Source organism: Schistocerca americana, unplaced genomic scaffold (genome assembly GCF_021461395.2).
Source record: "Schistocerca americana isolate TAMUIC-IGC-003095 unplaced genomic scaffold, iqSchAmer2.1 HiC_scaffold_472, whole genome shotgun sequence".
NCBI classification, from domain to species: domain Eukaryota; kingdom Metazoa; phylum Arthropoda; class Insecta; order Orthoptera; family Acrididae; genus Schistocerca; species Schistocerca americana.
In genome coordinates, this window is record NW_025726206.1 from 65,081 (window position 1) to 86,017 (window position 20,937).

The 20,937-nt window shown below is 55.5% G+C and overlaps 4 protein-coding genes across 4 annotated transcripts; 1 reads left to right on the top strand and 3 right to left on the bottom strand.

Moving 5' to 3' along the window:
* Window positions 1-800: 800 nt before the first annotated feature.
* Window positions 801-3,198, bottom strand: LOC124584399 (plectin-like). The gene is made up of 2 exons (XM_047131361.1): window positions 2,688-3,198; window positions 801-2,641 (listed from the first exon to the last, which is right to left on the bottom strand). Exons 1-2 carry the CDS (start codon window positions 3,196-3,198, stop codon window positions 801-803), a joined length of 2,352 nt encoding a protein of 783 aa, XP_046987317.1.
* Window positions 3,199-11,768: 8,570 nt separating this feature from the next.
* On the top strand, window positions 11,769-13,367 carry LOC124584400. The gene is made up of 2 exons (XM_047131362.1): window positions 11,769-11,919; window positions 11,965-13,367. Exons 1-2 carry the CDS (start codon window positions 11,769-11,771, stop codon window positions 13,365-13,367), a joined length of 1,554 nt encoding a protein of 517 aa, XP_046987318.1.
* A 266-nt stretch (window positions 13,368-13,633) lies between these two features.
* On the bottom strand, window positions 13,634-14,218 carry LOC124584401 (prestalk protein-like). The gene has a single exon (XM_047131363.1). It carries the CDS (start codon window positions 14,216-14,218, stop codon window positions 13,634-13,636), a length of 585 nt encoding a protein of 194 aa, XP_046987319.1.
* Window positions 14,219-16,638: 2,420 nt separating this feature from the next.
* On the bottom strand, window positions 16,639-19,036 carry LOC124584402 (plectin-like). The gene is made up of 2 exons (XM_047131364.1): window positions 18,526-19,036; window positions 16,639-18,479 (listed from the first exon to the last, which is right to left on the bottom strand). Exons 1-2 carry the CDS (start codon window positions 19,034-19,036, stop codon window positions 16,639-16,641), a joined length of 2,352 nt encoding a protein of 783 aa, XP_046987320.1.
* Window positions 19,037-20,937: the final 1,901 nt, after the last annotated feature.

Below are 20,937 nucleotides of genomic sequence, written 5' to 3' on the forward strand. Positions count from 1 at the left end.
CTGTCCGCGCAAGCTGTGCTGTCCTCGCAAGCTGTGCTGTCGTCTCAAGTTGAGCTGCACTCTCAAGTTGAGCTGCCCTCTTAAGTTGAGCTGTCCTCTCAAGTTGAGCTGTCAAGTTGAGCTGTCCTCTCAAGTTGAGCTGTCCTCGCAAGTTGAGCTGTCCTCTCAAGTTGAGCTGTCCTCTCAAGTTGAGCTGTCCTCGCAAGCCGTGCTGTCCTTGCAAGCCGTGCTGTCCTCGCCAGGTGTGCTGTCCTCACAAGCCGTGCTGTCCTTGCAGGCCGTGCTGTCCTCAGAAGCCGTGCTGTCCACGCAAGCCTTGCTGTCCTCGCAAGCCGTGCTGTCCTCACAAGCTTTGCTGTCCTCACAAGCTTTGCTGTCCTCGCAAGCTTTCCTGTCCTTGTAAGTTGTGCTGTCCTCTCAAGTTGAGCTGTCCTCTCAGGTTGAGGTGTCCTCTCAGGTTGAGATTTCCTCTCAAGTTGAGCTGTACACTGAAGTTGAGCTGCCCTCTCAAGTTGAGCTGCCCTCTCAAGTTGAGCTGCCCTCTCAAGTTGAGCTGCCCTCTCAAGTTGAGCTGCCCTCTGAAGCTGAGCAGCCCTCTCAAGTTGAGCAGTCCTCTCAAAGTTTGCTGTCCTCTGAAGTTGAGCTGTCCTCTCAAGTTGAGCTGTCCTCTCAAGTTCAGCTGTCCTCTCAAGTTGAGCTGTCCTCACAAGCTGTGATGTCCTTGCAAGCTGTGCCGTCCTCGCAAGCTGTGCCATCCTCGCAAGCTGTGCTGTCCTCGCAAGCTGTCCTGTCCTCGCAAGCTATGCTGTCCTCGCAACCTGTGCTGTCCTCGCAAGCTGTGCTGTCCTCGCAAGCTGTGCTGTCCTCGCAACCTGTGCTGTCCACGCAAGCTGTGCTGTCCCCGCAACCTGTGTTGTCCTCGCAAGCTGTGCTGTCCTCGCAAGCTGTGCTGTGCTGGCAAGCTGTGCCGTCTTTGTAAGCTGTGCCGTCCTCGCAAGCTGTGCCGTCCTCGCAAGCTGTGCTGTCCTCGCAAGCTGTGCTGTCCTCGCAAGCTGTGCTGTCCTCGCAAGCTCTGCTGTCCTCGTTAGCTGTGCTGTCCTCGCAAGCTGTGCTGTCCTCGCAAGCTGCGCTGTCCTCGCAAGCTGTACTGTCCTCGCAAGCTGTGCTGTCATCGCAAGCCTTGCTGTCCTCGCAAGCCGTGCTTTCCTCGCCAGCCGTGCTGTCTTCGCAAGCTTTGCTGTCTTCGCATGTTGTGCTTTCCTCTCAAGTAGTGCTGTCCTCTCAAGTTGGGCTGTCCTCTCAAGTTGAGCTGTCCTCTCAAGTTGAGCTGCCCACTCAAGTTGAGCTGTCCTCTCACGTTGTGCTGTCCTCTCAGGTTGTGCTGTCCTCTCAAGTTGAGCTGTCCTCTCAAGTTGAGCTGTCCTCTCAAGTTGAGCTGTCCTCTCAAGTTGAGCTGTCCTCTCAAGTTGAGCTGTCCTCTCAAGTTGAGCTGACCTCTCAAGTTGAGCTGTCCTCTCTAGTTGAGCTGTCCTCTCAAGTTGAGCTGTCCTCTCAAGTTGAGCTGTCCTATCATGTTGAGCTGTCCTCTCTAGTTGAGCTGTCATCTCTAGTTGAGCTGTCCTCTCAAGTTGAGCTGTCCTCTCAAGTTGAGCTGTCCTCTCAAGTTGAGCTGTCCTCTCAAGTTGAGCTGCCCTCTTATGTTGAGCTGTCCTCCAAAGTTGAGCTGTCCTCTCAAGTTGAGCTGTCCTCTCAAGTTGAGCTGTCCTCGCAAGCCGTGCTGTCCTCGCAAGTTGTGCTGTCATCGCAAGCTGTGCTGTCCTCGAAAGCTGTGCTGTCCCCACAATTTGTGCTGTCCTCGCAAGCTGTGCTCTCCTCGCAAGCTGTGCTGTCCTCGCGAGCCGTGCTGTCCTTGCGACTTTTGCTGTCCTCGCAAGCTTTGCTGTCCTCGCGAGCTTTGCTGTCCTCGCGACCTTTGCTGTTCTCGCAAGTTGTGCAGTCCTCGCAAGTTGTGCTGCCCTCTCAAGTTCAGCTGTCCTCACAAGTTGAGCTGCCCTCTCAAGTTGAGCTGCCCTCTCAAGTTGAGCTGCCCTCTCAAGTTGAGCTGCCCTCTTATGTTGAGCTGTCCTCCAAAGTTGAGCTGTCCTCTCAAGTTGAGCTGTCCTCTCAAGTAATGCTGTCCTCGCAAGCTGTGCTGTCCTCGCAAGCTGTGCTGTCCTCGCAGGCTGTGCTGTCCTCGCAAGCTGTGCTGTCCTCGCAAGCCGTGCTGTCCTTGCAAGCCGTGCTGTCCTCGGAAGCCGTGCTGTCCACGCAAGCCTTGCTGTCCTCGCAAGCCGTGCTGTCCTCACAAGCTTTGCTGTCCTCACAAGCTTTGCTGTCCTCGCAAGCTTTCCTGTCCTCGTAAGTTGTGCTGTCCTCTCAAGTTCAGCTGTCCTCTCAGGTTGAGGTGTCCTCTCAGGTTGAGATATCCTCTCAAGTTGAGCTGTACACTCAATTTGAGCTGCCCTCTCAAGTTGAGCTGCCCTCTCAAGTTGAGCTGCCCTCTCAAGTTGAGCTGCCCTCTGAAGCTGAGCAGCCCTCTCAAGTTGAGCAGTCCTCTCAAGTTTTGCTGTCCTCTGAAGTTGAGCTGTCCTCTCAAGTTGAGCTGTCCTGTCAAGTTGAGCTGTCCTCTCAAGTTGAGCTGTCCTCACAAGCTGTGATGTCCTTGCAAGCTGTGCCGTCCTCGCAAGCTGTGCCGTCCTTGCAAGCTGAGCCATCCTCACAAGCTGTGCTGTCCTCGCAAGCTGTCCTGTCCTCGCAAGCTATGCTGTCCTCGCAAGCTGTGCTGTCTTCGCAAGCTGTGCTGTCCTCGCAAGCCGTGCTGTCCTCGCAAGCTGTGCTGTCCTCGCAACCTGTGCTGTCCACGCAAGCTGTGCTGTCCCCGCAACCTGTGTTGTCCTCGCAAGCTGTGCCGTCTTTGTAAGCTGTGCCGTCCTCGCAAGCTGTGCCGTCCTCGCAAGCTGTGCTGTCCTCGCAAGCTGTGCTGTCCTCGCAAGCTGTGCTGTCCTCGCAAGCTGCGCTGTCCTCGCAAGCTGTACTGTCCTCGCAAGCTGTGCTGTCATCGCAAGCCGTGCTGTCCTCGCATACCGTGCTGTCCTCGCGAGCCGTGCTGTCCTCGCAAGCCGTGCTGTCCTCGCAAGCCATGCTGTCCTCGCAAGCCATGCTGTCCTCGCGAGCCGTGCTGTCCTTGCGAGCTTTGCTGTCCTCGTGAGCTTTGCTGTCCTCGCGAGCTTTGCTGTCCTTGCGACCTTTGCTGTTCTCGCAAGTTGTGCAGTCCTCGCAAGTTGGGCTGCCCTCTCAAGTTCAGCTGTCCTCACAAGTTGAGCTGCCCTCTCAAGTTGAGCTGCCCTCTTATGTTGAGCTGTCCTTCAAAGTTGAGCTGTCCTCTCAAGTTGAGCTGTCCTCTCAAGTAATGCTGTCCTCGCAAGCTGTGCTGTCCTCGCAAGCTGTGCTGTTCTCGCAAGCCGTGCTGTCCTCTCAAGTTGAGCTGCCCTCTCTAGTAGAGCTGTCCTCTCAACTTGAGCTGTCCTTTGAAGTTGAGCTGTCCTCTAAAGTTGAGCTGTCCTCTCAAGTTGAGCTGACCTCTCAAATTGAGATGTCCTCTCAAGTTGAGCTCTCCTTCAAGTTGAGCTGTCCTCTGAGGTTGAGCTGTCCTCTCTAGATGAGCTGTCCTCTCTAGATGAGCTGTCCTCTCAAGTTGAGCTGTCCTCTCAAGTTGAGCTGTCCTCTCAAGTTGAGCTGTTTTCTCAAGTTGAGCTGCCCTCTCAAGTTGAGCTGTCCTCTCAAGTTGAGCTGTCCTCTCAAGTTGAGCTGTCCTCTCAAGTTGAGCTGTCCTCTCAAGTTGAGCTGTCCTCTCAAGTTGAGCTGTCCTCTCAAGTTGAGCTGTCCTCCCAAGCCGTGCTGTCCTCGCAAGCTGTGCTCTCCTCGCAAGCTGTGCTGTCCTCGCAACCTGTGCTGTCCTCGCAAGCCGTGCTGTCCTCGCAAGCCGTGCTGTCCTCGCAAGACGTGCTGTCCTCGCAAGCCGTGCTGTCCTTGCAAGCCGTGCTGTCGTCGGAAGCCGTGCTGTCCTCGCAAGCCGTACTGTCATCGCTAGCTTTGCTGTCCTCGCAAGTTGTGCTGTCCTCGGAAGTTGTGCTGTCCTTTAAAGTTGAGCTGTCCTCTTCAGTTTGACTGTCCTGTCAAGTTGAGCTGTCCTCTCAAGTTGAGCTGTCCTCTCAAGTTGAGTTGTTCTCTCATATTGAGCTGTCCTCGCAAGCCGTGCTGTCCTCGCAAGCTGTGCTGTCCTTGCAAGCTTTGCTGTCCTCGAAAGTTGTGCTTTCCTCTCAAGTAGTGGTGTCCTCACAAGTTGAGCAGTCCTGTTAAGCTAAGCTGCCCTCTCAAGTTGAGCTGTCCTCTCAAGTTGAGCTGTCCTCTCAAGTTGAGCTGTCCTCTCAAGTTGTGCTGTCCTCTCAAGTTGTGCTGTCCCCTCAAGTTGAGCTGTCCTCTCAAGTGTAGCTGTCCTCTCAAGTTGAGCTGTCCTCTCAAGTTGAGCTGTCCACTCAAGTTGAGCTGTCCTCTCAAGTTGAGCTGTCCTCTCAAGTTGAGCTGTCCTCTCAAGATGAGCTGTCCTCTAAAGTTGAGCTGTCCTCTCAAGTTGAGCTGTCCTCTCAAGTTGAGCTGTCCTTTCAAGTAGAGCTGTCCTCGTAAGCTGTACTGTCCTCGCAAGCCTTGCTGGCCTCGCAAGCTGTGCTGTCCTTGCAAGCTGTGCTGTCCTCGCAAGCTGTGCTGTCCTCGCAAGCCGTGCTGTCCTCGCAAGCCGTGCTGTCCTCGCAAGCCGTGCTGTCCTCGCAAGCTTTGCTGTCCTCGCAAGCTGTGCTGTCCTCGCAAGCTGTGCTGTCCGCGCAAGCTGTGCTGTCCTCGCAAGCTGTGCTGTCGTCTCAAGTTGAGCTGCCCTCTCAAGTTGAGCTGCCCTCTTAAGTTGAGCTGTCCTCTCAAGTTGAGCTGTCAAGTTGAGCTGCCCTCTCAAGTTGAGCTGTCCTCGCAAGTTGAGCTGTCCTCTCAAGTTGAGCTGTCCTCTCAAGTTGAGCTGTCCTCGCAAGCCGTGCTGTCCTTGCAAGCCGTGCTGTCCTCGCCAGGTGTGCTGTCCTCACAAGCCGTGCTGTCCTTGCAAGCCGTGCTGTCCTCGGAAGCCGTGCTGTCCACGCAAGCCTTGCTGTCCTCGCAAGCCGTGCTGTCCTCACAAGCTTTGCTGTCCTCACAAGCTTTGCTGTCCTCGCAAGCTTTCCTGTCCTTGTAAGTTGTGCTGTCCTCTCAAGTTGAGCTGTCCTCTCAGGTTGAGGTGTCCTCTCAGGTTGAGATTTCCTCTCAAGTTGAGCTGTACACTGAAGTTGAGCTGCCCTCTCAAGTTGAGCTGCCCTCTCAAGTTGAGCTGCCCTCTCAAGTTGAGCTGCCCTCTCAAGTTGAGCTGCCCTCTGAAGCTGGGCAGCCCTCTCAAGTTGAGCAGTCCTCTCAAGTTTTGCTGTCCTCTGAAGTTGAGCTGTCCTCTCAAGTTGAGCTGTCCTCTCAAGTTCAGCTGTCCTCTCAAGTTGAGCTGTCCTCACAAGCTGTGATGTCCTTGCAAGCTGTGCCGTCCTCGCAAGCTGTGCCATCCTCGCAAGCTGTGCTGTCCTCGCAAGCTGTCCTGTCCTCGCGAGCTATGCTGTCCTCGCAAGCTGTGCTGTCCTCGCAAGCTGTGCTGTCCTCGCAAGCTGTGCTGTCCTCGCAACCTGTGCTGTCCACGCAAGCTGTGCTGTCCCCGCAACCTGTGTTGTCCTCGCAAGCTGTGCTGTCCTCGCAAGCTGTGCTGTGCTCGCAAGCTGTGCCGTCTTTGTAAGCTGTGCCGTCCTCGCAAGCTGTGCCGTCCTCGCAAGCTGTGCTGTCCTCGCAAGCTGTGCTGTCCTCGCAAGCTGTGCTGTCCTCGCAAGCTGTGCTGTCCTCGTTAGCTGTGCTGTCCTCGCAAGCTGTGCTGTCCTCGCAAGCTGCGCTGTCCTCGCAAGCTGTACTGTCCTCGCAAGCTGTGCTGTCATCGCAAGCCTTGCTGTCCTCGCAAGCCGTGCTTTCCTCGCCAGCCGTGCTGCCTTCGCAAGCTTTGCTGTCTTCACATGTTGTGCTTTCCTCTCAAGTAGTGCTGTCCTCTCAAGTTGGGCTGTCCTCTCAAGTTGAGCTGTCCTCTCAAGTTGAGCTGCCCACTCAAGTTGAGCTGTCCTCTCACGTTGTGCTGTCCTCTCAGGTTGGGCTGTCCTCTCAATTTGAGCTGTCCTCTCAAGTTGAGCTGTCCTCTCAAGTTGAGCTGACCTCTCAAGTTGAGCTGTCCTCTCTAGTTGAGCTGTCCTCTCAAGTTGAGCTGTCCTCTCAAGTTGAGCTGTCCTATCATGTTGAGCTGTCCTCTCTAGTTGAGCTGTCATCTCTAGTTGAGCTGTCCTCTCAAGTTGAGCTGTCCTCTCAAGTTGAGCTGTCCTCTCAAGTTGAGCTGTCCTCTCAAGTTGAGCTGTCCTCTCAAGTTGAGCTGACCTCTCAAGTTGAGCTGTCCTCTCTAGTTGAGCTGTCCTCTCAAGTTGAGCTGTCCTCTCAAGTTGAGCTGTCCTATCATGTTGAGCTGTCCTCTCTAGTTGAGCAGTCATCTCTAGTTGAGCTGTCCTCTCAAGTTGAGCTGTCCTCTCAAGTTGAGCTGTCCTCTCAAGTTGAGCTGTCCTCTCAAGTTGAGCTGCCCTCTTATGTTGAGCTGTCCTCCAAAGTTGAGCTGTCCTCTCAAGTTGAGCTGTCCTCTCAAGTTGAGCTGTCCTCGCAAGCTGTGCTGTCCTCGCGAGCCGTGCTGTCCTTGCGACTTTTGCTGTCCTCGCAAGCTTTGCTGTCCTCGCGAGCTTTGCTGTCCTCGCGACCTTTGCTGTTCTCGCAAGTTGTGCAGTCCTCGCAAGTTGTGCTGCCCTCTCAAGTTCAGCTGTCCTCACAAGTTGAGCTGCCCTCTCAAGTTGAGCTGCCCTCTCAAGTTGAGCTGCCCTCTCAAGTTGAGCTGCCCTCTTATGTTGAGCTGTCCTCCAAAGTTGAGCTGTCCTCTCAAGTTGAGCTGTCCTCTCAAGTAATGCTGTCCTCGCAAGCTGTGCTGTCCTCGCAAGCTGTTCTGTCCTCGCAAGCTGTGCTGTCCTCGCAAGCTGTGCTGTCCTCGCAAGCCGTGCTGTCCTTGCAAGCCGTGCTGTCCTCGGAAGCCGTGCTGTCCACGCAAGCCTTGCTGTCCTCGCAAGCCGTGCTGTCCTCACAAGCTTTGCTGTCCTCACAAGCTTTGCTGTCCTCGCAAGCTTTCCTGTCCTCGTAAGTTGTGCTGTCCTCTCAAGTTCAGCTGTCCTCTCAGGTTGAGGTGTCCTCTCAGGTTGAGATTTCCTCTCAAGTTGAGCTGTACACTCAATTTGAGCTGCCCTCTCAAGTTGAGCTGCCCTCTCAAGTTGAGCTGCCCTCTCAAGTTGAGCTGCCCTCTGAAGCTGAGCAGCCCTCTCAAGTTGAGCAGTCCTCTCAAGTTTTGCTGTCCTCTAAAGTTGAGCTGTCCTCTCAAGTTGAGCTGTCCTGTCAAGTTGAGCTGTCCTCTCAAGTTGAGCTGTCCTCGCAAGCTGTGATGTCCTTGCAAGCTGTGCCGTCCTCGCAAGCTGTGCCGTCCTCGCAAGCTGAGCCATCCTCACAAGCTGTGCTGTCCTCGCAAGCTGTCCTGTCCTCGCAAGCTATGCTGTCCTCGCAAGCTGTGCTGTCTTCGCAAGCTGTGCTGTCCTCGCAAGCCGTGCTGTCCTCGCAAGCTGTGCTGTCCTCGCAACCTGTGCTGTCCACGCAAGCTGTGCTGTCCCCGCAACCTGTGTTGTCCTCGCAAGCTGTGCTGTCCTCGCAAGCTGTGCTGTCCTCGCAAGCTGTGCCGTCTTTGTAAGCTGTGCCGTCCTCGCAAGCTGTGTATCCTCGCAAGCTGTGCTGTCCTCGCAAGCTGTGCTGTCCTCGCAAGCTGTGCTGTCCTCGCAAGCTGCGCTGTCCTCGCAAGCTGTACTGTCCTCGCAAGCTGTGCTGTCATCGCAAGCCGTGCTGTCCTCGCATACCGTGCTGTCCTCGCGAGCCGTGCTGTCCTCGCAAGCCGTGCTATCCTCGCAAGCCGTGCTGTCCTCGCAAGCCGTGCTGTCCTCGCAAGCCATGCTGTCCTCGCGAGCCGTGCTGTCCTTGCGAGCTTTGCTGTCCTCGCGAGCTTTGCTGTCCTCGCGAGCTTTGCTGTCCTCGCGACCTTTGCTGTTCTCGCAAGTTGTGCAGTCCTCGCAAGTTCTGCTGCCCTCTCAAGTTCAGCTGTCCTCACAAGTTGAGCTGCCCTCTCAAGTTGAGCTGCCCTCTTATGTTGAGCTGTCCTCCAAAGTTGAGCTGTCCTCTCAAGTTGAGCTGTCCTCTCAAGTAATGCTGTCCTCGCAAGCCGTGCTGTCCTCGCAAGCTGTGCTGTCCTCGCAACCTGTGCTGTCCACGCAAGCTGTGCTGTCCCCGCAACCTGTGTTGTCCTCGCAAGCTGTGCTGTCCTCGCAAGCTGTGCTGTCCTCGCAAGCTGTGCCGTCTTTGTAAGCTGTGCCGTCCTCGCAAGCTGTGTATCCTCGCAAGCTGTGCTGTCCTCGCAAGCTGTGCCGTCCTCGCAAGCTGTGCCGTCCTCGCAAGCTGAGCCATCCTCACAAGCTGTGCTGTCCTCGCAAGCTGTCCTGTCCTCGCAAGCTATGCTGTCCTCGCAAGCTGTGCTGTCTTCGCAAGCTGTGCTGTCCTCGCAAGCCGTGCTGTCCTCGCAAGCTGTGCTGTCCTCGCAACCTGTGCTGTCCACGCAAGCTGTGCTGTCCCCGCAACCTGTGTTGTCCTCGCAAGCTGTGCTGTCCTCGCAAGCTGTGCTGTCCTCGCAAGCTGTGCCGTCTTTGTAAGCTGTGCCGTCCTCGCAAGCTGTGTATCCTCGCAAGCTGTGCTGTCCTCGCAAGCTGTGCTGTCCTCGCAAGCTGTGCTGTCCTCGCAAGCTGCGCTGTCCTCGCAAGCTGTACTGTCCTCGCAAGCTGTGCTGTCATCGCAAGCCGTGCTGTCCTCGCATACCGTGCTGTCCTCGCGAGCCGTGCTGTCCTCGCAAGCCGTGCTATCCTCGCAAGCCGTGCTGTCCTCGCAAGCTGTGCTCTCCTCGCAAGGTGTGCTGCCCTCGCAACCTGTGCTGTCCTCGCAAGCCGTGCTGTCCTCGCAAGCCGTGCTGTCCTCGCAAGACGTGCTGTCCTCGCAAGCCGTGCTGTCCTCGCAAGCCGTGCTGTCGTCGGAAGCCGTGCTGTCCTCGCAAGCCGTACTGTCATCGCTAGCTTTGCTGTCCTCGCAAGTTGTGCTGTCCTCGGAAGTTGTACTGTCCTTTAAAGTTGAGCTGTCCTCTTCAGTTGGACTGTCCTCTCAAGTTGAGCTGTCCTCTCAAGTTGAGCTGTCCTCTCAAGTTGAGTTGTTCTCTCATATTGAGCTGTCCTCGCAAGCCGTGCTGTCCTCGCAAGCTGTGCTGTCCTTGCAAGCTTTGCTGTCCTCGAAAGTTGTGCTTTCCTCTCAAGTAGTGGTGTCCTCGCAAGTTGAGCAGTCCTGTTAAGCTAAGCTGCCCTCTCAAGTTGAATTGCCCTCTCAAGTTGAGCTGTCCTCTCAAGTTGAGCTGTCCTCTCAAGTTGAGCTGTCCTCACAAGTTGTGCTGTCCTCTCAAGTTGTGCTGTCCCCTCAAGTTGAGCTGTCCTCTCAAGTGTAGCTGTCCTCTCAAGTTGAGCTGTCCTCTCAAGTTGAGCTGTCCACTCAAGTTGAGCTGTCCTCTCAAGTTGAGCTGTCCTCTCAAGTTGAGCTGTCCTCTCAAGTTGAGCTGTCCTCTAAAGTTGAGCTGTCCCCTCAAGTTGAGCTGTCCTCTCAAGTTGAGCTGTCCTTTCAAGTAGAGCTGTCCTCGTAAGCTGTACTGTCCTCGCAAGCCTTGCTGGCCTCGCAAGCTGTGCTGTCCTTGCAAGCTGTGCTGTCCTCGCAAGCTGTGCTGTCCTCGCAAGCCGTGCTGTCCTCGCAAGCCGTGCTGTCCTCGCAAGCCGTGCTGTCCTCACAAGCTTTGCTGTCCTCGCAAGCTGTGCTGTCCTCGCAAGCTGTGCTGTCCGCGCAAGCTGTGCTGTCCTCGCAAGCTGTGCTGTCGTCTCAAGTTGAGCTGCACTCTCAAGTTGAGCTGCCCTCTTAAGTTGAGCTGTCCTCTCAAGTTGAGCAGTCAAGTTGAGCTGTCCTCTCAAGTTGAGCTGTCCTCGCAAGTTGAGCTGTCCTCTCAAGTTGAGCTGTCCTCTCAAGTTGAGCTGTCCTCGCAAGCCGTGCTGTCCTTGCAAGCCGTGCTGTCCTCGCCACGTGTGCTGTCCTCACAAGCCGTGCTGTCCTTGCAAGCCGTGCTGTCCTCGGAAGCCGTGCTGTCCACGCAGGCCTTGCTGTCCTCGCAAGCCGTGCTATCCTCACAAGCTTTGCTGTCCTCACAAGCTTTGCTGTCCTCGCAAGCTTTCCTGTCCTTGTAAGTTGTGCTGTCCTCTCAAGTTGAGCTGTCCTCTCAGGTTGAGGTGTCCTCTCAGGTTGAGATTTCCTCTCAAGTTGAGCTGTACACTGAAGTTGAGCTGCCCTCTCAAGTTGAGCTGCCCTCTCAAGTTGAGCTGCCCTCTCAAGTTGAGCTGCCCTCTCAAGTTGAGCTGCCCTCTGAAGCTGAGCAGCCCTCTCAAGTTGAGCAGTCCTCTCAAGTTTTGCTGTCCTCTGAAGTTGAGCTGTCCTCTCAAGTTGAGCTGTCCTCTCAAGTTCGTCTGTCCTCTCAAGTTGAGCTGTCCTCGCAAGCTGTGATGTCCTTGCAAGCTGTGCCGTCCTCGCAAGCTGTGCCATCCTCGCAAGCTGTGCTGTCCTCGCAAGCTGTCCTGTCCTCGCAAGCTATGCTGTCCTCGCAAGCTGTGCTGTCCTCGCAAGCTGTGCTGTCCTCGCAAGCTGTGCTGTCCTCGCAACCTGTGCTGTCCACGCAAGCTGTGCTGTCCCCGCAACCTGTGTTGTCCTCGCAAGCTGTGCTGTCCTCGCAAGCTGTGCTGTGCTCGCAAGCTGTGCCGTCTTTGTAAGCTGTGCTGTCCCCGCAACCTGTGTTGTCCTCGCAAGCTGTGCTGTCCTCGCAAGCTGTGCTGTCCTCGCAAGCTGTGCTGTCCTCGCAAGCTGTGCTGTCCTCGTTAGCTGTGCTGTCCTCGCAAGCTGTGCTGTCCTCGCAAGCTGCGCTGTCCTCGCAAGCTGTACTGTCCTCGCAAGCTGTGCTGTCATCGCAAGCCTTGCTGTCCTCGCAAGCCGTGCTTTCCTCGCCAGCCGTGCTGTCTTCGCAAGCTTTGCTGTCTTCGCATGTTGTGCTTTCCTCTCAAGTAGTGCTGTCCTCTCAAGTTGGGCTGTCCTCTCAAGTTGAGCTGTCCTCTCAAGTTGAGCTGCCCTCTCAAGTTGAGCTGCCCTCTCAAGTTGAGCTGCCCTCTGAAGCTGAGCAGCCCTCTCAAGTTGAGCAGTCCTCTCAAGTTTTGCTGTCCTCTGAAGTTGAGCTGTCCTCTCAAGTTGAGCTGTCCTCTCAAGTTCAGCTGTCCTCTCAAGTTGAGCTGTCCTCGCAAGCTGTGATGTCCTTGCAAGCTGTGCCGTCCTCGCAAGCTGTGCCATCCTCGCAAGCTGTGCTGTCCTCGCAAGCTGTCCTGTCTTCGCAAGCTATGCTGTCCTCGCAAGCTGTGCTGTCCTCGCAAGCTGTGCTGTCCTCGCAGGACGTGCTGTCCTCGCAACCTGTGCTGTCCATGCAAGCTGTGCTGTCCCCGCAACCTGTGTTGTCCTCGCAAGCTGTGCTGTCCTCGCAAGCTGTGCTGTGCTCGCAAGCTGTGCCGTCTTTGTAAGCTGTGCCGTCCTCGCAAGCTGTGCCGTCCTCGCAAGCTGTGCTGTCCTCGCAAGCTGTGCTGTCCTCGCAAGCTGTGCTGTCCTCGCAAGCTGTGCTGTCCTCGTTAGCTGTGCTGTCCTCGCAAGCTGTGCTGTCCTCGCAAGCTGCGCTGTCCTCGCAAGCTGTACTGTCCTCGCAAGCTGTGCTGTCATCGCAAGCCTTGCTGTCCTCGCAAGCCGTGCTTTCCTCGCCAGCCGTGCTGTCTTCGCAAGCTTTGCTGTCTTCGCATGTTGTGCTTTCCTCTCAAGTAGTGCTGTCCTCTCAAGTTGGGCTGTCCTCTCAAGTTGAGCTGCCCTCTCAAGTTGGGCTGCCCACTCAAGTTGAGCTGTCCTCTCACGTTGTGCTGTCCTCTCAGGTTGTGCTGTCCTCTCAAGTTGAGCTGTCCTCTCAAGTTGAGCTGTTCTCTCAAGTTGAGCTGTCCTCTCAAGTTGAGCTGTCCTCTCAAGTTGAGCTGTCCTCTAGAGTTGAGCTGACCTCTCAAGTTGAGCTGTCCTCTCTAGTTGAGCTGTCCTCTCAAGTTGAGCTGTCCTCTCAAGTTGAGCTGTCCTATCATGTTGAGCTGTCCTCTCTAGTTGAGCTGTCATCTCTAGTTGAGCTGTCCTCTCAAGTTGAGCTGTCCTCTCAAGTTGAGCTGTCCTCTCAAGTTGAGCTGTCCTCTCAAGTTGAGCTGCCCTCTTATGTTGAGCTGTCCTCCAAAGTTGAGCTGTCCTCTCATGTTGAGCTGTCCTCTCAAGTTGAGCTGTCCTCGCAAGCCGTGCTGTCCTCGCAAGTTGTGCTGTCATCGCAACCTGTGCTGTCCTCGAAAGCTGTGCTGTCCTCCCAATTTGTGCTGTCCTCGCAAGCTGTGCTCTCCTCGCAAGCTGTGCTGTCCTCGCGATCCGTGCTGTCCTTGCGACTTTTGCTGTCCTCGCAAGCTTTGCTGTCCTCGCGAGCTTTGCTGTCCTCGCGACCTTTGCTGTCCTCGCAAGTTGTGCAGTCCTCGCAAGTTGTGCTGCCCTCTCAAGTTCAGCTGTCCTCACAAGTTGAGCTGCCCTCTCAAGTTGAGCTGCCCTCTCAAGTTGAGCTGCCCTCTCAAGTTGAGCTGCCCTCTTATGTTGAGCTGTCCTCCAAAGTTGAGCTGTCCTCTCAAGTTGAGCTGTCCTCTCAAGTAATGCTGTCCTCGCAAGCTGTGCTGTCCTCGCAAGCTGTGCTGTCCTCGCAAGCTGTGCTGTCCTCGCAAGCTGTGCTGTGCTCGCAAGCCGTGCTGTCCTTGCAAGCCGTGCTGTCCTCGGAAGCCGTGCTGTCCACGCAAGCCTTGCTGTCCTCGCAAGCCGTGCTGTCCTCACAAGCTTTGCTGTCCTCACAAGCTTTGCTGTCCTCACAAGCTTTCCTGTCTTCGTAAGTTGTGCTGTCCTCTCAAGTTCAGCTGTCCTCTCTGGTTGAGGTGTCCTCTCAGGTTGAGATATCCTCTCAAGTTGAGCTGTACACTCAATTTGAGCTGCCCTCTCAAGTTGAGCTGCCCTCTCAAGTTGAGCTGCCCTCTCAAGTTGAGCTGCCCTCTGAAGCTGAGCAGCCCTCTCAAGTTGAGCAGTCCTCTCAAGTTTTTCTGTCCTCTGAGGTTGAGCTGTCCTCTCAAGTTGAGCTGTCCTGCCAAGTTGAGCTGTCCTCTCAAGTTGAGCTGTTCTCGCAAGCTGTGATGTCCTTGCAAGCTGTGCCGTCCTCGCAAGCTGTGCCGTCCTCGCAAGCTGAGCCATCCTCACAAGCTGTGCTGTCCTCGCAAGCTGTCCTGTCCTCGCAAGCTATGCTGTCCTCGCAAGCTGTGCTGTCTTCGCAAGCTGTGCTGTCCTCGCAAGCCGTGCTGTCCTCGCAAGCTGTGCTGTCCTCGCAACCTGTGCTGTCCACGCAAGCTGTGCTGTCCCCGCAACCTGTGTTGTCCTCGCGAGCTGTGCTGTCCTCGCAAGCTGTGCTGTCCTCGCAAGCTGTGCCGTCTTTGTAAGCTGTGCCGTCCTCGCAAGCTGTGCCGTCCTCGCAAGCTGTGCTGTCCTCGCAAGCTGTGCTGTCCTCGCAAGCTGTGCTGTCCTCGCAAGCTGCGCTGTCCTCGCAAGCTGTACTGTCCTCGCAAGCTGTGCTGTCATCGCAAGCCGTGCTGTCCTCGCATACCGTGCTGTCCTCGCGAGCCGTGCTGTCCTCGCAAGCCGTGCTGTCCTCGCAAGCCGTGCTGTCCTCGCAAGCCGTGCTGTCCTCGCAAGCCATGCTGTCCTCGCGAGCCGTGCTGTCCTTGCGAGCTTTGCTGTCCTCGCGAGCTTTGCTGTCCTCGCGAGCTTTGCTGTCCTCGTGACCTTTGCTGTTCTCGCAAGTTGTGCAGTCCTTGCAAGTTGTGCTGCCCTCTCAAGTTCAGCTGTCCTCACAAGTTGAGCTGCCCTCTCAAGTTGAGCTGCCCTCTCAAGTTGAGCTGCCCTCTCTAGTAGAGCTGTCCTCTCAACTTGAGCTGTCCTTTGAAGTTGAGCTGTCCTCTAAAGTTGAGCTGTCCTCTCAAGTTGAGCTGACCTCTCAAGTTGAGCTGTCCTCTCAAGTTGAGCTGTCCTCTCAAGTTGAGCTGTCCTCTCAAGTTGAGCTCTCCTTCAAGTTGAGCTGTCCTCTCTAGATGAGCTGTCCTCTCTAGATGAGCTGTCCTCTCAAGTTGAGCTGTCCTCTCAAGTTGAGCTGTCCTCTCAAGTTGAGCTGTCCTCTCAAGTTGAGCTGTCCTCTCAAGTTGAGCAGTCCTCTCAAGTTGAGCTGTCCTCTCAAGTTGAGCTGTCCTCTCAAGTTGAGCTGTCCTCTCAAGTTGAGCTGTCCTCTCAAGTTGAGCTGTCCTCTCAAGTTGAGCTCTCCTCGCAAGCTGTGCTGTCCTCGCAAGCTGTACTCTCCTCGCAAGCTGTGCTGTCCTCACAACCTGTGCTGTCCTCGCAAGCCGTGCTGTCCTCGCAAGCCGTGCTGTCCTCGCAAGACGTGCTGTCCTCGCAAGCCATGCTGTCCTCGCAAGCCGTGCTGTCGTCGGAAGCCGTGCTGTCCTCGCAAGCCGTACTGTCATCGCTAGCTTTGCTGTCCTCGAAAGTTGTGCTGTCCTCGGAAGTTGTGCTGTCCTTTAAAGTTGAGCTGTCCTCTTCAGTTGGACTGTCCTCTCAAGTTGAGCTGTCCTCTCAAGTTGAGCTGTCCTCTCAAGTTGAGTTGTTCTCTCATATTGAGCTGTCCTCGCAAGCCGTGCTGTCCTCGCAAGCTGTGCTGTCCTTGCAAGCTTTGCTGTCCTCGAAAGTTGTGCTTTCCTCTCAAGTAGTGGTGTCCTCACAAGTTGAGCAGTCCTGTTAAGCTAAGCTGCCCTCTCAAGTTGAATTGCCCCCTCAAGTTGAGCTGTCCTCTCAAGTTGAGCTGTCCTCTCAAGTTGAGCTGTCCTCACAAGTTGTGCTGTCCTCTCAAGTTGTGCTGTCCCCTCAAGTTGAGCTGTCCTCTCAAGTGTAGCTGTCCTCTCAAGTTGAGCTGTCCTCTCAAGTTGAGCTGTCCACTCAAGTTGAGCTGTCCTCTCAAGTTGAGCTGTCCTCTCAAGTTGAGCTGTCCTCTCAAGTTGAGCTGTCCTCTAAAGTTGAGCTGTCCTCTCAAGTTGAGCTGTCCTCTCAAGTTGAGCTGTCCTTTCAAGTAGAGCTGTCCTCGTAAGCTGTGCTGTCCTCGCAAGCCTTGCTGGCCTCGCAAGCTGTGCTGTCCTTGCAAGCTGTGCTGTCCTCGCAAGCTGTGCTGTCCTCGCAAGCCGTGCTGTCCTCGCAAGCCGTGCTGTCCTCGCAAGCCGTGCTGTCCTTGCAAGCTTTGCTGTCCTCGCAAGCTGTGCTGTCCTCGCAAGCTGTGCTGTCCGCGCAAGCTGTGCTGTCCTCGCAAGCTGTGCTGTCGTCTCAAGTTGAGCTGCACTCTCAAGTTGAGCTGCCCTCTTAAGTTGAGCTGTCCTCTCAAGTTGAGCTGTCAAGTTGAGCTGTCCTCTCAAGTTGAGCTGTCCTCGCAAGTTGAGCTGTCCTCTCAAGTTGAGCTGTCCTCTCAAGTTGAGCTGTCCTCGCAAGCCGTGCTGTCCTTGCAAGCCGTGCTGTCCTCGCCAGGTGTGCTGTCCTCACAAGCCGTGCTGTCCTTGCAGGCCGTGCTGTCCTCAGAAGCCGTGCTGTCCACGCAAGCCTTGCTGTCCTCGCAAGCCGTGCTGTCCTCACAAGCTTTGCTGTCCTCACAAGCTTTGCTGTCCTCGCAAGCTTTCCTGTCCTTGTAAGTTGTGCTGTCCTCTCAAGTTGAGCTGTCCTCTCAGGTTGAGGTGTCCTCTCAGGTTGAGATTTCCTCTCAAGTTGAGCTGTACACTGAAGTTGAGCTGCCCTCTCAAGTTGAGCTGCCCTCTCAAGTTGAGCTGCCCTCTCAAGTTGAGCTGCCCTCTCAAGTTGAGCTGCCCTCTGAAGCTGAGCAGCCCTCTCAAGTTGAGCAGTCCTCTCAAAGTTTGCTGTCCTCTGAAGTTGAGCTGTCCTCTCAAGTTGAGCTGTCCTCTCAAGTTCAGCTGTCCTCTCAAGTTGAGCTGTCCTCACAAGCTGTGATGTCCTTGCAAGCTGTGCCGTCCTCGCAAGCTGTGCCATCCTCGCAAGCTGTGCTGTCCTCGCAAGCTGTCCTGTCCTCGCAAGCTATGCTGTCCTCGCAACCTGTGCTGTCCTCGCAAGCTGTGCTGTCCTCGCAAGCTGTGCTGTCCTCGCAACCTGTGCTGTCCACGCAAGCTGTGCTGTCCCCGCAACCTGTGTTGTCCTCGCAAGCTGTGCTGTCCTCGCAAGCTGTGCTGTGCTGGCAAGCTGTGCCGTCTTTGTAAGCTGTGCCGTCCTCGCAAGCTGTGCCGTCCTCGCAAGCTGTGCTGTCCTCGCAAGCTGTGCTGTCCTCGCAAGCTGTGCTGTCCTCGCAAGCTCTGCTGTCCTCGTTAGCTGTGCTGTCCTCGCAAGCTGTGCTGTCCTCGCAAGCTGCGCTGTCCTCGCAAGCTGTACTGTCCTCGCAAGCTGTGCTGTCATCGCAAGCCTTGCTGTCCTCGCAAGCCGTGCTTTCCTCGCCAGCCGTGCTGTCTTCGCAAGCTTTGCTGTCTTCGCATGTTGTGCTTTCCTCTCAAGTAGTGCTGTCCTCTCAAGTTGGGCTGTCCTCTCAAGTTGAGCTGTCCTCTCAAGTTGAGCTGCCCACTCAAGTTGAGCTGTCCTCTCACGTTGTGCTGTCCTCTCAGGTTGTGCTGTCCTCTCAAGTTGAGCTGTCCTCTCAAGTTGAGCTGTCCTCTCAAGTTGAGCTGTCCTCTCAAGTTGAGCTGTCCTCTCAAGTTGAGCTGTCCTCTCAAGTTGAGCTGACCTCTCAAGTTGAGCTGTCCTCTCTAGTTGAGCTGTCCTCTCAAGTTGAGCTGTCCTCTCAAGTTGAGCTGTCCTATCATGTTGAGCTGTCCTCTCTAGTTGAGCTGTCATCTCTAGTTGAGCTGTCCTCTCAAGTTGAGCTGTCCTCTCAAGTTGAGCTGTCCTCTCAAGTTGAGCTGTCCTCTCAAGTTGAGCTGCCCTCTTATGTTGAGCTGTCCTCCAAAGTTGAGCTGTCCTCTCAAGTTGAGCTGTCCTCTCAAGTTGAGCTGTCCTCGCAAGCCGTGCTGTCCTCGCAAGTTGTGCTGTCATCGCAAGCTGTGCTGTCCTCGAAAGCTGTGCTGTCCCCACAATTTGTGCTGTCCTCGCAAGCTGTGCTCTCCTCGCAAGCTGTGCTGTCCTCGCGAGCCGTGCTGTCCTTGCGACTTTTGCTGTCCTCGCAAGCTTTGCTGTCCTCGCGAGCTTTGCTGTCCTCGCGACCTTTGCTGTTCTCGCAAGTTGTGCAGTCCTCGCAAGTTGTGCTGCCCTCTCAAGTTCAGCTGTCCTCACAAGTTGAGCTGCCCTCTCAAGTTGAGCTGCCCTCTCAAGTTGAGCTGCCCTCTCAAGTTGAGCTGCCCTCTTATGTTGAGCTGTCCTCCAAAGTTGAGCTGTCCTCTCAAGTTGAGCTGTCCTCTCAAGTAATGCTGTCCTCGCAAGCTGTGCTGTCCTCGCAAGCTGTGCTGTCCTCGCAGGCTGTGCTGTCCTCGCAAGCTGTGCTGTCCTCGCAAGCCGTGCTGTCCTTGCAAGCCGTGCTGTCCTCGGAAGCCGTGCTGTCCACGCAAGCCTTGCTGTCCTCGCAAGCCGTGCTGTCCTCACAAGCTTTGCTGTCCTCACAAGCTTTGCTGTCCTCGCAAGCTTTCCTGTCCTCGTAAGTTGTGCTGTCCTCTCAAGTTCAGCTGTCCTCTCAGGTTGAGGTGTCCTCTCAGGTTGAGATATCCTCTCAAGTTGAGCTGTACACTCAATTTGAGCTGCCCTCTCAAGTTGAGCTGCCCTCTCAAGTTGAGCTGCCCTCTCAAGTTGAGCTGCCCTCTGAAGCTGAGCAGCCCTCTCAAGTTGAGCAGTCCTCTCAAGTTTTGCTGTCCTCTGAAGTTGAGCTGTCCTCTCAAGTTGAGCTGTCCTGTCAAGTTGAGCTGTCCTCTCAAGTTGAGCTGTCCTCACAAGCTGTGATGTCCTTGCAAGCTGTGCCGTCCTCGCAAGCTGTGCCGTCCTTGCAAGCTGAGCCATCCTCACAAGCTGTGCTGTCCTCGCAAGCTGTCCTGTCCTCGCAAGCTATGCTGTCCTCGCAAGCTGTGCTGTCTTCGCAAGCTGTGCTGTCCTCGCAAGCCGTGCTGTCCTCGCAAGCTGTGCTGTCCTCGCAACCTGTGCTGTCCACGCAAGCTGTGCTGTCCCCGCAACCTGTGTTGTCCTCGCAAGCTGTGCCGTCTTTGTAAGCTGTGCCGTCCTCGCAAGCTGTGCCGTCCTCGCAAGCTGTGCTGTCCTCGCAAGCTGTGCTGTCCTCGCAAGCTGTGCTGTCCTCGCAAGCTGCGCTGTCCTCGCAAGCTGTACTGTCCTCGCAAGCTGTGCTGTCATCGCAAGCCGTGCTGTCCTCGCATACCGTGCTGTCCTCGCGAGCCGTGCTGTCCTCGCAAGCCGTGCTGTCCTCGCAAGCCATGCTGTCCTCGCAAGCCATGCTGTCCTCGCGAGCCGTGCTGTCCTTGCGAGCTTTGCTGTCCTCGTGAGCTTTGCTGTCCTCGCGAGCTTTGCTGTCCTTGCGACCTTTGCTGTTCTCGCAAGTTGTGCAGTCCTCGCAAGTTGTGCTGCCCTCTCAAGTTCAGCTGTCCTCACAAGTTGAGCTGCCCTCTCAAGTTGAGCTGCCCTCTTATGTTGAGCTGTCCTTCAAAGTTGAGCTGTCCTCTCAAGTTGAGCTGTCCTCTCAAGTAATGCTGTCCTCGCAAGCTGTGCTGTCCTCGCAAGCTGTGCTGTTCTCGCAAGCCGTGCTGTCCTCTCAAGTTGAGCTGCCCTCTCTAGTAGAGCTGTCCTCTCAACTTGAGCTGTCCTTTGAAGTTGAGCTGTCCTCTAAAGTTGAGCTGTCCTCTCAAGTTGAGCTGACCTCTCAAATTGAGATGTCCTCTCAAGTTGAGCTCTCCTTCAAGTTGAGCTGTCCTCTGAGGTTGAGCTGTCCTCTCTAGATGAGCTGTCCTCTCTAGATGAGCTGTCCTCTCAAGTTGAGCTGTCCTCTCAAGTTGAGCTGTCCTCTCAAGTTGAGCTGTTTTCTCAAGTTGAGCTGCCCTCTCAAGTTGAGCTGTCCTCTCAAGTTGAGCTGTCCTCTCAAGTTGAGCTGTCCTCTCAAGTTGAGCTGTCCTCTCAAGTTGAGCTGTCCTCTCAAGTTGAGCTGTCCTCTCAAGTTGAGCTGTCCTCCCAAGCCGTGCTGTCCTCGCAAGCTGTGCTCTCCTCGCAAGCTGTGCTGTCCTCGCAACCTGTGCTGTCCTCGCAAGCCGTGCTGTCCTCGCAAGCCGTGCTGTCCTCGCAAGACGTGCTGTCCTCGCAAGCCGTGCTGTCCTTGCAAGCCGTGCTGTCGTCGGAAGCCGTGCTGTCCTCGCAAGCCGTACTGTCATCGCTAGCTTTGCTGTCCTCGCAAGTTGTGCTGTCCTCGGAAGTTGTGCTGTCCTTTAAAGTTGAGCTGTCCTCTTCAGTTTGACTGTCCTGTCAAGTTGAGCTGTCCTCTCAAGTTGAGCTGTCCTCTCAAGTTGAGTTGTTCTCTCATATTGAGCTGTCCTCGCAAGCCGTGCTGTCCTCGCAAGCTGTGCTGTCCTTGCAAGCTTTGCTGTCCTCGAAAGTTGTGCTTTCCTCTCAAGTAGTGGTGTCCTCACAAGTTGAGCAGTCCTGTTAAGCTAAGCTGCCCTCTCAAGTTGAGCTGTCCTCTCAAGTTGAGCTGTCCTCTCAAGTTGAGCTGTCCTCTCAAGTTGTGCTGTCCTCTCAAGTTGTGCTGTCCCCTCAAGTTGAGCTGTCCTCTCAAGTGTAGCTGTCCTCTCAAGTTGAGCTGTCCTCTCAAGTTGAGCTGTCCACTCAAGTTGAGCTGTCCTCTCAAGTTGAGCTGTCCTCTCAAGTTGAGCTGTCCTCTCAAGATGAGCTGTCCTCTAAAGTTGAGCTGTCCTCTCAAGTTGAGCTGTCCTCTCAAGTTGAGCTGTCCTTTCAAGTAGAGCTGTCCTCGTAAGCTGTACTGTCCTCGCAAGCCTTGCTGGCCTCGCAAGCTGTGCTGTCCTTGCAAGCTGTGCTGTCCTCGCAAGCTGTGCTGTCCTCGCAAGCCGTGCTGTCCTCGCAAGCCGTGCTGTCCTCGCAAGCCGTGCTGTCCTCGCAAGCTTTGCTGTCCTCGCAAGCTGTGCTGTCCTCGCAAGCTGTGCTGTCCGCGCAAGCTGTGCTGTCCTCGCAAGCTGTGCTGTCGTCTCAAGTTGAGCTGCCCTCTCAAGTTGAGCTGCCCTCTTAAGTTGAGCTGTCCTCTCAAGTTGAGCTGTCAAGTTGAGCTGCCCTCTCAAGTTGAGCTGTCCTCGCAAGTTGAGCTGTCCTCTCAAGTTGAGCTGTCCTCTCAAGTTG

Excerpts from the sequence above, each read along its gene's own strand:
- LOC124584399 (XM_047131361.1), bottom strand. The coding sequence starts at position 3,198 with ATGGCTTGCGAGGACAGCATGGCTTGCGAGGACAGCACGGCTTGCGAG. Across the intron at positions 2,642-2,687 it reads TTGCAAGGACATCACAGCTT|CTCAACTTGAGAGGACAGCT; the intron begins GTGAGGACAGCT and ends TTGACAGGACAG.
- LOC124584400 (XM_047131362.1), top strand. The coding sequence starts at position 11,769 with ATGCTGTCCTCGCAAGCTGTGCTGTCCTCGCAAGCTGTGCTGTCCTCG. Across the intron at positions 11,920-11,964 it reads GTCCTCGCAAGCTGTGCTGT|CTGTGCCGTCCTCGCAAGCT; the intron begins GCTCGCAAGCTG and ends CGTCCTCGCAAG.
- LOC124584401 (XM_047131363.1), bottom strand. The coding sequence starts at position 14,218 with ATGGCTTGCGAGGACAGCACGGCTTGCGAGGACAGCACGGCTTGCGAG.
- LOC124584402 (XM_047131364.1), bottom strand. The coding sequence starts at position 19,036 with ATGGCTTGCGAGGACAGCATGGCTTGCGAGGACAGCACGGCTTGCGAG. Across the intron at positions 18,480-18,525 it reads TTGCAAGGACATCACAGCTT|CTCAACTTGAGAGGACAGCT; the intron begins GTGAGGACAGCT and ends TTGACAGGACAG.